At 41.2% G+C, this 15393-nt stretch overlaps 1 protein-coding gene across 1 annotated transcript in view; it reads left to right on the top strand.

The window, feature by feature from the left end:
- LOC126272697 (translation initiation factor IF-2-like) overlaps positions 1-15393 on the top strand; it is a 135858-nt gene that overhangs the window by 104643 nt on the left and 15822 nt on the right. Inside the window, exons 4-5 of the mRNA XM_049975730.1 lie at positions 2708-2854; positions 11495-11644. Coding sequence (XP_049831687.1) covers positions 2708-2854; positions 11495-11644 — 297 coding nt within the window. The remainder of the gene's footprint in view (positions 1-2707; positions 2855-11494; positions 11645-15393) is intronic.

Below are 15393 nucleotides of genomic sequence, written 5' to 3'. Positions count from 1 at the left end.
CACTAGAAGTTAAATTCTGTAGTTGTTTATGAAATAATGATACTTTTTGCAAAAGATCGACGAGTCATAGTATGAATGATAGCTGTACCACCAGAAACAGAAAATCTATGTAATATCGATGAGTTTTCCAACGCAGATGGCCATAGGATGTGCTCACAATGAAGTGTCCAAACTCGTACAAGTGAAAGTAAAACTAGCCATCATAACTATTGTAACGCAATTAACACTGTAGAGGAATAGATGAAGCTAAAGTATGAAAGCAGATACGCGTTTTGTCAGTGACAGAACTAGAGTACACAATGTGTATAAAGTGTCTCGCGAGGTCCATGTCTTGTACATGTTTTATGTATTAATTTACACGTTCTGTGTTGTGCAGGCCTCTGGTAAGCGCTCTGTTAATTTTCTGTGCAAAGATCCGAGGCTGTTATGTAGCCTTATTCAATTCCAGTGTACAAACTGTAGACTTCAGTGAACTTGTGTTAGATTTTCAACTGTGTAGGTTGTAAAACGTTTCTTGTGGACATACCTGTAAAAGCTCGTTGTTTTAACTTGTTTTGTTTGTAATCTCCCTCTCTGGTGTAGTGGCCTTCAGCCGACCACATGATCTTTACTTCCTATGAGTGTAGAAAGCTTACAAAATTCTTGAGTGTGTTACGTTAAGCTTGATGATATATTATTTCCGTATGAATTTTCGTAATTTTAAATAGTTTTCCTTATGATCCCCGTCTTTGTTATTGTGGCGTTCAGGCAACTATGCTGTCCTTAGTCTGTATGCTGTTACTATAGAACGATTAGAAAATGATTGGATGTGTTATGATAAACATGATGACATACAATTTGCGTGTGAAACTCAATTGATTCCGTATGTTATAATAAGCTTAATGATATGCAACTGCCGTTTGGAGTCTCGTATTGTTGAATAATTTCAAAAAATGGTTCAGATGGCTCTGAGCACTATGGGACTTAACGGCTGAGGTCATCAGTCCCCTAGAACGTAGAACTACTTAAACCTAACTAACCTAAGGACATCACACACATCCATGCCGGAGGCAGGATTCGAGCCTGCGACCGTAAGGGTCGCGCGGTGAAAAATTTCCTTGTGACTGATGCTGTTACTGCGGCCCAAGATTGAACCAGGTGCTAGTCAGTTCATAAGTCGATGATTATAGGTTTAGTGGAGAATTTCTGAGAATTTGTATCAGCCGTACATCAACTGTTCAAATTTTTCTGTTTGAATCACTTTATCCATGTTTTCATTTTCTACGCTAAGTATCGACATTAAGTTTGCAGGTGCGGCATGCTGAGTACATATCCCGTCATCAGCTGTTGTGTCCCGGTATCTGGTGCATGTGAAAGCTGAGTGGTAATCTACCACTGGATGTTTTTTGGTTTTTGAATCCACGCATACTTATCACTTCATCACCACTAACCAGTACCGTGCAAGGTTAAATGAATCTAAGTCTGCCTGTTTTATCACAAACGTTTCAGCATGTCAAGTCTGGTTTTTCTTTGGTTCAGCCGGCCGCTGTGAACGAGCGTTTCTAGGCGCTTCAGTCCCGAACCGAGCTGCTGCTACGGTCGCAGTTTCGAATCCTGCCTCGGGCATGGACGTGTGTGATGTCCTTGGGTTAATTAGGTTTAATTAGTTCTATGTCTAGGCGACTTTGATGTTGAGTCCCATAGTGCTTAGAGCCATTTGAACCATCTTAGGTATAATTAAACAGTTCATGTTAAATGAATCCACTTTACATGCCACTTGGCCCAAATTACTTCTTTTCTCGTCATGTCATCCATATAAGCAACTTAAAAGCAGTATCTTTTACGATATTATGTGTAGTACAAATGACAGAAGGACACTATTAGATAGCTGTATTAAGAGAATGATAGAACGTCTGCCACGTTTATGATGCCACTTTCACCAGTCCTTACATTCCTCTAATTATTCACGCAGATCAACATCCACATTGTCTGTTGTGTCATTAAATAATTCATTAATGATCATTACACCATTATTTTTTATGTAGCGAGACATTTCGTTCAAAATGGCTCTGGGCACTATGGGATATAACTTCTGAGGTCATCAGTCCTCTAGAACTTAGAACTACTTAAATCTAACTAACTTAAGGACGTCACACACATCCATGCCCGAGGTAGGATTCGAACCTGCGACCGTAGCGGTCACGCGGTTCCAGACTGAAGCGCCTAGAACCGCTCGGCCACACTGGCCGGCGAGACATTTGGTTTTGGAGCTAAAAGCTCAGCAGCGTATGCATCGAAAGTGGATCTGGCGTATATAAATGCAAAGAGGGCGATTTGTTCGCAAATGTAACTAAATAAAAGTAAGTGAGTGTTTATATCCCGCATTTAGGCGTGTACACTGGTGTCAGGGAAGGTACAGCGGCGTTTCACTACCAACCGATCCATTCTTCTTCAAAAGTTCTGTCACAAATTACTTTTCCCCCAGTTCGATTCCAAACTCTTCCCTCAGTTACTCGATCAACTATTTCAATCTACAACATTGTGGTGTAGTATGATATTTCTAAAACTTCACTTCTCATTTTGTCTGAAATGTTTTGTATCTTGAGTCCATAACCTTTACACGTAAAGAAAAGCCGTCGCAGCACCTCCAAGAGCGCATTCTGTCCGCCTCTGCTTACGGTAGGGCGAAGCGCACGGCAGCGGTTAGCAGTGGCCCACCTGTTGGCAGGGCGCGTACGTGGTGCAGCTGCGGTACGTCGACTCCTGCGGGGACGACGGCTCGCTGGTCGACTTCGACCTCGACGTGGAGGAGAGCGACGGCCGGTCCATCCTCGCGGGAACCTTCACCGTGAGCGAGCGCCTCGAGGCCATCACCGTACGTACCTCGGCCAGCGGCCTGCGGCACGCCTCTGCCAACTTTCATCTTTCAATTTATCGGCACTCTGACGTTTCTGGACATGCAAACACCAGTGATAAACTCCCTATAAGTAACTTTATTACTCGGATAAGACTCACGCCAACACGCAAACACCGTGGACTGAGACCATCTGGGCTCTGGAGGAGACAAGTGATCTGAGCACCCAAATAGACCGTAGATTCTACAGCCCTGATCACATTTTAAGATTTTGTGGTCGCATTAAAATTTTTGACGTAGTGGTTTCCTTTTGCATCAGCTTTCTTATGCCTGGTTCGACTACTTTCTCTCCTGTGTGCTCCTCTCAATTTGACAGAATTACGGGAAAGTTGGGTAAAGTGGACACCCCAAAGAAAATGTTGTGTTTCCCTGATGTCATGCCATACAGAAGCAAATGGAATCCGATGGGTGTCCAATAAGTAAGTTCCCTTATTTTACAAAAACAACAGTGCACACAATTTATCATTTTCAAATAATTTTACTCATATTGTAGAATGCTTCTATTACATTTCTAAACAGTCGCTATCTTTTTGCAAGCATTTTTGGTAACGTGGCACAAGCTCTTCCAAATCACTTTTTCCCATGTTGGGTCCTGTGCTTATAACCAGCTGTTGATGTGATTTTATATCAGTGTTGAAGTGCTTACATCCAAGATGTCCCTTGACTTGGGGAAACACTTGAATATAGGGGATTCGTGTATACTTCCCAGGATGAACCTTCAGACCTCCGCCTCGGTCATTCCACCTGTATAAGGCCGAGCTTTCTCACGAAGAAAGAGAACTCTGCGTCACAAAAGTTCAGGGCGTTTTCTTTTGATGACAGCTCAAAGATTTCTACAGACATTACAGTGCCTCTCTACATTCACTTTGGTGTTCGAGGCAAGTAGTGAAATAGCAAAACCCGCTGACAGTCCCAAAAGATAGCTGCTACAACTTTCTCTACTGAAGGTATGACCCTTGTCTTTTCTGGGGCACTCTCGACAGGTTTCTTCCACGCCGTTTCCCGACGTTTCGTCCAGGAGTAGAATGATGGAGCCAGGTCTCATCCCCAGTGACAAGCCCTGTGAACAGCAGATCTCCCTTTCTCTCATGGATTTCAGAAACATTCTGGCCGAATCCATCCGTTTCCGTTCATGGACATCACTCAGCAAACGAATCATCCATCTTGCAAAAACTTTATGGTACTGCAAATGGCCTGCACTGTGGCACCCCTACCCATAGTATGCCAGTGTCAATGTTCTCAGCATTTACCAGTCTAACTCGTCAGCCCTCAAATGTCACAAGCACACTTTACTTTGTAGAGAAATAAAATAGGGAACCTACTTACTGGACAATCTTCGTATAACTCTGTAAACAGTACAAATTCCCTAACCATAAAGCAATTGCATTATTATTCAACTCCTTCTCTTGTACTAGAACGGCAGGCTTAACTGAAAGTAGATTAAAACTGAAAAACATTTCAAAGTGGTAGGAAATTAAGGAGATGCAACATGGATAAGTTAAAAGAACCATACGTTGATTACAGTATCTGACGGGCCAATGGGCAACAATTCACTAGCACAGGGGAAAGGAATGCCACAGAAGGCGAATGGCTGCCTTTCACAAGCGAAATAATGAAAGCAGCAGAGGATGAAGTAGGAAAAGAGACAACGCCTAGTGGGAACCGTTGTGTATCACAGAAGATGACGAATTTAACTGATGAAAGGAGAAAGGGAATACACACACATAAAAAATGACATTGGTAGGATGTGCAGAATGGCTAAGAAGAAATATCTGGAGGATTAATGTATCGATTTAGAAGCGTATTTCACTTGAGGAACAATCATTACCGCCTACAGGAAAATTAAGGAGGCCCTTGGAGAAGAAAGAATTAACTATATGACTATGAAAAGTCAGTACCAAGCAAAGAAGGGAAAGCTGAGAGGTAGAAGTGATATATATAGAAGATCTACAAAAAGGAGATGAACTTGAAAGCAGTATTATAGAAATGGGAGAGCGCATACAATGTAAATACTTTAGAATTAAAGCAGACCAATCAACGAAAAGCACCAGCGTTAAGTTGTCGACAGATGCACAAAAGAACGACTTAGAGTAAAATACGCATACACATACATACGTGAGAATGTGTGTGTGTGTGTGTGTGTGTGTGTGTGTGTGTGTGTGTGTGTGTGTGTGTGTGTGTGTGTGTGAGTCTGTACGTGTGTGTAATTTGCTCTAGCTCAGTCAAAGGATAACAGCGAAATTAACAAGTCGTCTTTCTTTTGGGTGTGTCTATCAAAAACTCAAAGTTTCTGCTTTTGGTGAGTGGTCGCTTTTTATTCTAAAGTATTTACATTCTGCAACAACCTCCATACACTGTTTACAACGCGAAGAAGACAGATGAATATGAGATGGTAGATTTGACAAAATGACAAGAATTTAACAGAGCACAGAAAGACCTAACTCAAACAAGGTCGAGGAGTAGACGACATTACGTCGAAACTACAGATAGCCCCGGAAGTACCAGCCATGACAAAACTATTCCATCTGGCGTGCAAGATGTATGGGACAGACGAACTATTTGCTTAATAAATCATGTCAGCAAAATACCTTCACGAATTCCTTACAGAAGAGTGGAGAAACAGGTAGAAGCAGACCTCGGGGAAGATCACTCTGGATTCCGCAGAAATGAAGGAACCCGCCCAATAATACTGACCACACGAATTATCTTCGAATATAGATAAAGGAAAGGCAAACATTTTTATACTTAGAGAAAGCTTTTGACAATGTTGACTGGAATACGCTGAAACCCTGAAGGTAGCAGGGGCAAAATACAGGAAGTGTAAGGCTATTTACAACTTGTACAGAAAACAGGCGGCGGTTATAAGAGTCGAGGGGCATGTAAGGAAAGCAATAGTTAGGAAGGGATTGAGATAGTGTTGTACCCTATCCCCAGTGTTATTCAATCTGTACACTAAGCAAGCAGTAAAGAATACCAAAGAAAAATGTGGAGTAGGAAATACGGAGGAGGGAGAAGCTATAAAATACTTTGTCAATGACATTGTTATTCCAGCAGAGACATCAAAGGATTTGGAAGACCAGATGAACGGAATGGACAGAGTCTAGAAAGGAGCATATAAGACACACATTAAAAATGCAAAACGAGGATAATGGATAGTAGAGTTAAATAAAATGATGCTGAGGGAATTGATTAGGACACTAGATACTAGAAACAGTAGATGAGTTTTGCTATTTTGGCAGGAAAATAACTGATGATGGCTTAAATAAGGGGGATATAGAATGCAGACTGGCAATAAAAAGAAAAGGGTTAGTGAAGAAGAGAAATTAGGTAACATGAAATATAGGAGATCTGTTATGGGATTATTCGTCTTTCTGTTATTTGAATACGCGTCTGAAGAAGCAAAGGTTCTTCTTGTCTTCAATTAAGTCAATGTTTTCTATTTTTAAGAACTCTTCTTTTAATCGTATATCTTGATACACAAAGAGATCAGCTGTTGTAGCAAATGGCATTTTTCGTTTTCCTTACAGCATCCATTGACTCTTGCATAGCTTTGGCATCCCATGATTCCTGTAGTGAGTTTCCTAAACGATATGATCACATCTTAACATATACCTGTGATAAGAGAACATGTTTTTTCACCAAGATGGTAGTGCCTTAGTATAATTATTTTACGAATTACTTTCGTATTATTGCCAAATCAGTTGCCTCGAAACAAGATAAATACTTTACAACAGGCTGACCACTACGGCCGAGTGGACGCAATTGCGCTAAATGTTGTGTGGATACGAAATTACGTTCCCTACGCAATTTCATCCGTGGTCTATGCGACGCCGGCAAGGTATCTCAGCGCGTTAATAAAAAAAATATAAAAAAACTGAGTGAATGGATGAACGATGTATTGAACAAGCGTCATGGGACCACCACCAACGAACAAAATGAGACTGGAATCAAACTATGTGGATGGCGTCGTCGTGCCCGGGTTCGAGACTCGCCACCAATTGTATTTTGATTAATAATCAGCATTGGCAGCCGAAGAATTCCAGCATAAGAAGTCACCCTCATTCTGCCAACGGCCTTGTCGAAGAGGGCCGAAGAGTGGACAGAGGTTCACGGCACTCCTTTGTCCTAGGGATGAGAAATTGCCCCTGAAAGCCGAAGAACAAGTAGCTGTCAACGGCATGAGGATGCAGAAGTCAATGGAAACAACCGCAATAAAGGCAAATCTCGTATATCTACAGGACACTGAGAAACTGCCATGCTGATCTCTCCATTGGCAAAAGGTTCCGGAGCAGTCCCCCATTCGGATATCCAGGAAGGGACTGCCAATAAGGAGGTGGTCATGAGAAAAATATTGAATAACCGAAGAAAGGACAACGTTCTACGAGTCGAGGCGTGGAAATGTCGGAAGTTTGAATGTGATAGGCACGCTGTAAAATCTGAAAATGGAAATGCAAAGGCTCAATCTAGATATAGTTGGGGTCAATGAAGTAAAATGGAAAGAAGACAAGGATTTCTGGACAGATGAGTATACGGTAGTATAAACAGCAGCAGGAAATGCTGTAACAGGAGTAGAATTCGTTATGAATAGGATGGTGTGGCGGAGAGTTTGTTACTGTGAACAGATTAGTGATAGAGTTGCTTTATCAGAATCGACAACGAATCAACACCAACAGCGATAGTTCAGATATACATGCCGACGTCGCAAGCTGAAGATGAAGAGAAAGAGAAAATATATGAGGATACTGAAGGGGTAATACAGCACTTGAAGGAAGATGAAAATCTAATAGTCATGAAGGACTGGAATGCAGTTGTAGGGGAAGGAGCAGAAGAAAAGGTTGCAGGAGAATATGGGCTTGGGACAAGGATTAAGAGAGGAGAAAGAGTAATTGAGTTCTGTACTAAATTTCAGTTAATAATAGCTATTACTCTGTTCAAGAATCACAAGAGGAGGAGGTATACTTGGAAAAGGCCGGGTGGAGCAGGAAAATTTCTGTTACATTCCTTCATAATCAGGCAGAGATTCCGAAATCAGATACTGGATTGCAAGGCGTACCCAGTAGCAGATATAGACACAGATCACAATGTAGTAGCGATGAAGAGTAGGCCCAAGTTCAAGAGGTTAGGCAGGAAGAATCAATACGCGAAGAAGTGGGATACGGAAGTAGTAAGAAATACATGTTGCCGAGGAATTAAATAAGTACGAAGTGTAGGAAAACTAAGACGAAATGGCTGCATGAAAAATGTGAAGAAATTGAGAAAGATAAGATGGTCGGAAGGACTGACTCAGCATACAGGAAACGCAAAACAACCTTCGGTGAAATTGAAAACATAGGTGGTAGCATTAAGAGTTCAACGGGAACTCCACTGTTAAATGCAGCGGAGAGGTGCGAATAGGTGGAAAGAGTACACTGAAGGCCTCTATCATGGGAAGATTTGTCTGATGTATAGAAGAAGAAATAGGAGTCGATTTAGAAGAGATACGGGATCCTGTATTAGAATTAGAATTTAAGAGAGCTTTGAATGACAAGGAAATAAGACAGAATGGATAGATAACTCTTCATCAGAATTCCTAAAATCCTTAAGGGAAGTGGCAACAAAACGACTACTCACGTTGGCTTGCGGAATGTATGAATCCGGCAATATACCATCTGACTCTCGGAAAAATATTATCCATAGAATTCCGAAGACAGCGACAAATCACAAGAGCAAGAACTATCGTACAGTCAACTTAACAGCTCATGCATCCAAGTTGCGTAGAAGAATAACGTAAAGAAGAATTGAAATAGAAAATTGAGAGTGTGTTAGATGACGATCGATTGTGCTTTAGAAAGGTAAAGGCACCAGAGAAACAGTTCTGAGTTGCGGTTAATAATGGAAGCAAAACTAAAGAAAAATCAGAACACTTTCATAGGATTTGTTGACCTCTAAAAGCGTTCGACAATGTAACATGGTGCAATATGTTCGAAATTCTGAGAAAAATAAGGCTAAGCTGTAGGAAGAGACGGGTAATGTACAATATGTACAAGTGCCAAGAGGAAATAATAAGAGTGGACGATCAAGAACGAAATGTTCGGATTAAAAAGGGTGTAAGACAGGGATGTAGTCTTTCGCCTCTACTGTTCAATCTGTACATCGTAGAAGCAATGATGGACATAAAAAAAAATTCAGCTGTGGCTAGCGCAGCGACATAGGGTGTTGGCGACTGAGGGCAGTTATGTCATTTGTCATATGTCATTATAACTATTAGGATTAGTATGTTTTTCGGTTGGTTAGAACCTGCAAGTAAATGTGGCAAGAGCAAGCCATTAAAGCCTATTTTTCCCTGGGAAAGAGGTCAGGTGTTGCAGCGTGGATATGTGGATGCAAAACGCCTAGTCGATACTGACACGTGTAGGCCACTTAGTGGTGCAGTTACGACAAATCAGGAAACATCAGGTAGTGAATTACGCGACGTCAAGATTGTTAGACAAAAGGAGCAACTAACACGCTGAAGTGGGTGTATATAAAAGTGCCAATGATCACAGTATCTGGACTTACACTTCTAACATCCTGTACTGTGTGGGAAGACAAATACCCTCTTCGACTCTGCTACACTGTTTTATATATCATAATAGCTTCGTCGTTAATGAGCAATTTTACTTTCAAGGAAGCAAAATTTCTTCATTTCGTGTAAAAAGTAGACCTCGGATTTCGTTTTTGTAGACTTCATTACATACTAAAAAAAATGAATTTCTTTGCACCTACACGTACTCTTGTGCCGTGGAAATGTGACAAAGAAGTCGAATTCTAAAATGTACGTAAAAGACAAATGACTAGGATAACACAACCTCACACAATATCAGGCTGACATATCTACAACAGCCCGTTAGAAGAATTACAAACCTCATATGATATCTGACTTTCAGAAAGCAGTATGGTCTGACGTTCCCTGTGTTGTAAAAAAATTCTGTAGCTCTTGTAGCATGATGATACAGGAGTCCTGGATATCATCACTGTTTGGTTTTCGGAGTCTAAATATCAGAAGGGTTTGCAAGCAAAATTATGGAATTTCAGGTTCACCTATTTTGTAAACATACTCGCCCCAGCACATTTGTGTCATCATCAGTGGGTGTTGTTATTCAGGTCTGTATTATATAAACCACGTTGTAATTAGTACTAATTGCAGCGAAAATTAGGCGAGAAAATATTTTTTTGCCTGTTACAATTACTGCCTTATTCTGTAAAATGTTAGGTTATGTAGGACATCCTTGACAATATTGTATAGTTTGACGTCTGCAACGAAAAGATATTTTAGTGAGGTTGGTTGACCACTTAGCAAATCTCTTTATCTTTTTGTTTAGGTGAAAGTATTTCGCAGTTATTTACTGTCTATTTCTTGGTTTCCGTCGTCATATGCATGGCCATCTGCTCCATAAATACGGACGGAAAAACATTTGTTAACACTTGCAAGTTCCAATAAATACTATTTAAAACGTGGTTTACATTTTACAGACTTGAATAACATCGTGCGCTGACGATAGCACAAATGTGCTAGAAGATATTTCACCACAAGTAGTAGCAGTCGTTTGTGTAATTGGTGGTTTTGAATATCCGTAGTTAAGTCCTGGTCATTTTCCTAGGTCTGTGTCAATAACTGTAATGTATTCATGATACATTAAGTCTCCCCTTTCTCAGATATGTCCTACACAACCATCACCTTCACCAACAACACAACCACCACCGTGAACCATCATCATAATCATTATCACCTATTTGGCTTTAAATACTGGATAAAAGTATCATTTACAATTTCTGTGCATTAAGGTCTTGAGCAGTATAATTTATCCTGCATGTTTTGCAGTGCCAACTCTCGACTCCATTTAAATCTTCTTCCCTGTCCTTTCTCATGACTTGGACTGCAGCAAAGTGCTTCGTCGATGTACCTGTCCTCGGCTTTCCCGGGCGCACACACTCGTTCTAAGACCTCAGGGGAAACACCAAAGACACGACACATTACCATCTTTAATACGCTGCAGGAAACCGCTGGCGTTCGAAACAGCTTCCACACGTATCGGAATATATAAATACAGGGCCTCTGTGGTTTTTAAATGAAAGTTATACCTTTCATCCTGCAATATTTTGAGAAGCCCAGGTAGTAGCGATGGGGGTGGATATCGTCCACGCGCCATTCCCTCCAAACTAGACCGCAGAGGCTCAATAATATTTAGATCTGGTGAGTCTGGTGGCCCAGTTCATCCCCGTGCTCTCAAAACCAGTGCTGTGTGAACAGCAGCCTTGTGATCTCGGAACTCAGCATCACCATTGGGCCACAAATATTGCATCAAGGGATGGACTTGCGATATAAAGCTTAGGTACAGTGAGTCTTGGAACAGCAAACACTTGTGCTATCTTGGTTACCGAAGGACCCACCACACGAGCAGCAGAAATTTGCCGTTAGGATGCACTTAACTCGAACTCAGTGGACTCACAGCTGCAAACAACACTACTGATAGTCACGGCGTGCTTCAGGACAGTGCGCAGGTGCCGTCATGCGGTCACACACAGCGGCGCAGCTCGCACGCTCGGCCAGCTTCTGCAGCCTCGGCCGCGACGCTGTTGCAGGGCACCATCAACTGCAGCATCCGCGGCGACGCGGGCTGGCGGGAGAACGCGGTGCAATACAGGATCCGCGACTGGTGCCAGGAGGGCGTCATCCGGCGCATCCTGGAGGCCACCAACCTCACGCTGGAGGAGGAGTGCGCCGTGCCGCCTGTAAGTCCGCACCGTAGCGTTCTGCCAGCCCAGCAACCCGGAATGGTTTGTGCATGGGTGGATGTGAATTTTCCTCTCACGTTTTGTGCTTGTGTTTCTGTATAGGGCCAAGTGCGGCGGCGATTATAGCCTACGTTACTTTGCTGTGGCTATGAGTAATTTAGGTAACAGAGGTACACTGGACCGGAGAATCGCTATCACCAGATCACATTTGTTACTAAGAGCTTATTCGCAGCGAAATGCGCTATAGATGATTCTGCACTTACCTGCGGTGCTATACTACGAAATTCCAATCTTCTGCAGAAACATAGGATCTATCACAGTTTCGCGCACTCGGAGTAAAGTCCAAAGTGTATCTGCTGAACAGAAACCCTACCAAAACGGCCAACGCGCTTAGATATGCTGCGTCAGTGGTCTCCGAAAATCTCTGTCTGAAAACTGAAAACAACTATTATTTCGTTCCAGTTGGACAGTGGTTTTGAAACTAGCTTTTTATGGTACAACATACACTTTAAAACAATTACCTATGTGAGTCGCATTTACTTTTGACCTTGCGCCGTCGTTTTCAAGTGTGCAATGATCTAAATGACTGTTTTTTTCCCTGAACAACTCACTGTATACACAAATCTATCTTTCGCTAAATTTTTGAGAATAAGTTTCAAGAAATATTTATCAATCACAAAAGGAAAGTATTCTGCATCTATAATGACTCATTTTAATGAGACTGAAGAAAAACTCCAACTTGCATGAACAATAACTTTCTCTCAACACTGTCGTACCATCATAAAAATTACTTTTTTCCCACTCCTTTCACTTTCAGGTGAAATACTTTCTATTAGCAGTGGTTGGGGGAACTAAATAGTGCAATAAACACATGTCTGATAATTCTCCCTGGACACTAACAATTGGACATTGTTACACAATGAAATCTTTACACTACAATAATTACTCATCTAGACTTAGCAGAAAAATAAACTCAAGAAGAATTACCTTTTACGAAATCTGTTGTCTCTTAAAGATCATTTCGAATCATCGTTTATCCCTAACCCTCAGTTACAGGGCATGGAGCACCTTGCGATGCCTGTGTATTTTTATTTGCTATTAAACTTGAGACTCAAGGGTAGAGGCATATGAGTGTAATGACTGAACGGTATTATTACCAACACCCAACTATCACACGGTAACTTATAAATAGTAGTTATGTAATGGGTTATAATGCGTATTGATGGTGAATTAAAGCTTGAATACTCACCTTGAGATGCCTGAACAATGGGAGAAACCTCAACAGCTTTCAGACACAAATTCTGCAACTCAACACTCATGATAACGCCTAAATATAAAACTTCTAATACACAGAATAATGTAGAATAATGTTGCAGGAAACACCGATAAACTTTGTAACGTCAATAAAGTTTGCAATAGTATTTAGTTTGTAATGTGCTGAAGGCATGAGAACAGTCTGTAATTTTACAGAAAGTATTTTTCATGAAACTATTACTGCATGAGTTTAAGTGAGCTAATTGCTCTGATCATAATAGTCAAACTCAGTGAAAAAGTAATTCATTACTCTTCATTGTGTGGAAGACACTGTGGTGCCTGTAAACTGTACTAATTGAACACAACAATCCATTTTACAATCTGTTTCCAATTATAAAAATGCAGCCAAGAAATATTATGCTTCATGTCATTGCACTGATGTCACTCCCGTTTTAACAGTTGGCTGAATTAACCCGAAAAATCTTGCCAATTCTGAATAGTATAAATATTGGCACAATAGCTGTAGTCTTCGGTATGCAGTGATGGTGTCTGCTTGTAAATGACCTCGTTGACAGTGTTTGTGTCAAATGTAAGATGACGTTAATTCATCTTTTAGAACCAAATTATTATTCTATAACATAAACTGGAGAAAACTTGGCTGCACAATTTTAAGCTATACTGTTCAAAATCATCTCGTATGTAATGGCATCTCTGTTACATCTGATACCAGAACAGGTGTCATATGACATCTGTCCCTACGAATAGAGCCTCATGGCACTCTCTTGTCCCTGGGGTGTGAAACTGCCCCTAAAGGCGGAAGAATCAGCAATGATGGACGGCATGAGGCTGCAGAAGTCAATGGAAACCCCTGCATTGAAGGCACTTAATGTGTGTACACCACACATGTGGCCTGTAATTGAAAATGTCTCATTATGATCTCCCCATTGGTAAAAGATCACTAAATAGGCGCCCATTCGCAGTTCTGGGAGGGGACTGCCGAGGGGGAGGTGACCATGAGAAAAAGATCGAATAACTGTAGACATGAAAACGTTCTACAAGTCGTCACATGGAATGTCAGACGTCTGAATGTGGCAGGTAAGCTATAAAATCTGAAAAAGGAAATGCTGAGGTTCAGTCTAGATATAGTGGGTGACATTAAAGTGAATTGGAATGAGACGAGGATTTCTGGTCGCATAAGTATAGGGTACAATCAACAGCAGCAGAAAATTGTATAATGGGAGTGGGAGTCGTTATGAATAGGAAGGTAGGGTAGAGAGTGAGCTACTGTCAACAGTTCAGTGACAGGGTTGTTCTCATCAGAACTGACAGCAAACAAACCCTACAACGACAGTTCAGGTACACATGCCGACGTCGCAAGCAGAAGATGAAGCGTCAGAGAAATTATATGAGGATACTGAACTGGTAATTTAGCAGCTAAAGGGAGGTGAAACTTCAATACTCAGGGGGACTGTAATACAGTTGTAGGGGAAGGAGTACGAGAAAGGGTGATGGGAAAAAAGGGCTTGGCACTAGAAATGATAGAGAAGAATGACTAATCCAGTTCTTCAATAAATTCCAGCTAGTAACAGCGAATACTATGTTCAAGAATCACAAGAGGAGGAGATATACTTGGGTAAAGTTGGAAGATACTGGAAGACTTTAGTTATATTACATCATTCTCAGACAAAATTTCGAAATCAGATACTGGATAGTAAGCAGTTATAGACTCAGATCACAGTGTATTAGTGATGAAGAGTAAACTGGAGAGATTACTCATGAAAAATCAGTACCCAAGGAACTGGGATACAGAGGTATTGAGGGATGAAGTGATACACTTGAAGTCCTCTAAGGCTATAGATAGCGCGTTAAAGAACAGCGCAGTAGGCAGTTCAATAGCAGAGGAATAGACATATCTGAAAACACCAGTCACAGAAGCTAGAAAGGAAAACGTAATACAAAGAACGAATCTGCGAAGAAACCATCGGAAACAAAAGAAATACTTCAGCTGAACAATGAAAGAAGGAAGTAAGGGAAATTCAGCAATACAGAAATAAAAGGATCTGAGGAATGAAGCTAACACGAAATGGCTGCATGAAAAATGTGAAGAAATCGAGCAAGAAATGATTGTCAGGACTGATTCGGCATGTAGAAAAGTCAAAACAACCATCCATGAAATTAAGAACAAGGGTTGTAACATTAAGAGTGGAATGAGAGTTCCGCTGTTAAATACAGAGGAGAGAGTAGATAGCTGGAAAGAGTATATTGAGAACCTTTATGGGTGGGAAGATTTGTCTGATGTGATAGAAGAAGAAGAAGCAAAAGACGGTTTAGAAGAGCTAGGGCATACTGTATTACAAAAAAAAAAAAAAAAAATGGTTCAAATGGCTCTGAGCACTATGGAACCTAACTTCTGAGATCATCAGTCCCCTAGAACCTGGAACTACTTAAACCTAACTAACCTAAGGACATCACACACATCCATGCCCGACGCA

The sequence above is a fragment of the Schistocerca gregaria genome, chromosome 5, assembly GCF_023897955.1.
Source record: "Schistocerca gregaria isolate iqSchGreg1 chromosome 5, iqSchGreg1.2, whole genome shotgun sequence".
Taxonomy (NCBI): domain Eukaryota; kingdom Metazoa; phylum Arthropoda; class Insecta; order Orthoptera; family Acrididae; genus Schistocerca; species Schistocerca gregaria.
The sequence above is the reverse complement of the archived record's forward strand: the minus strand, read 5'-3'. Positions and strand labels throughout refer to the sequence as shown.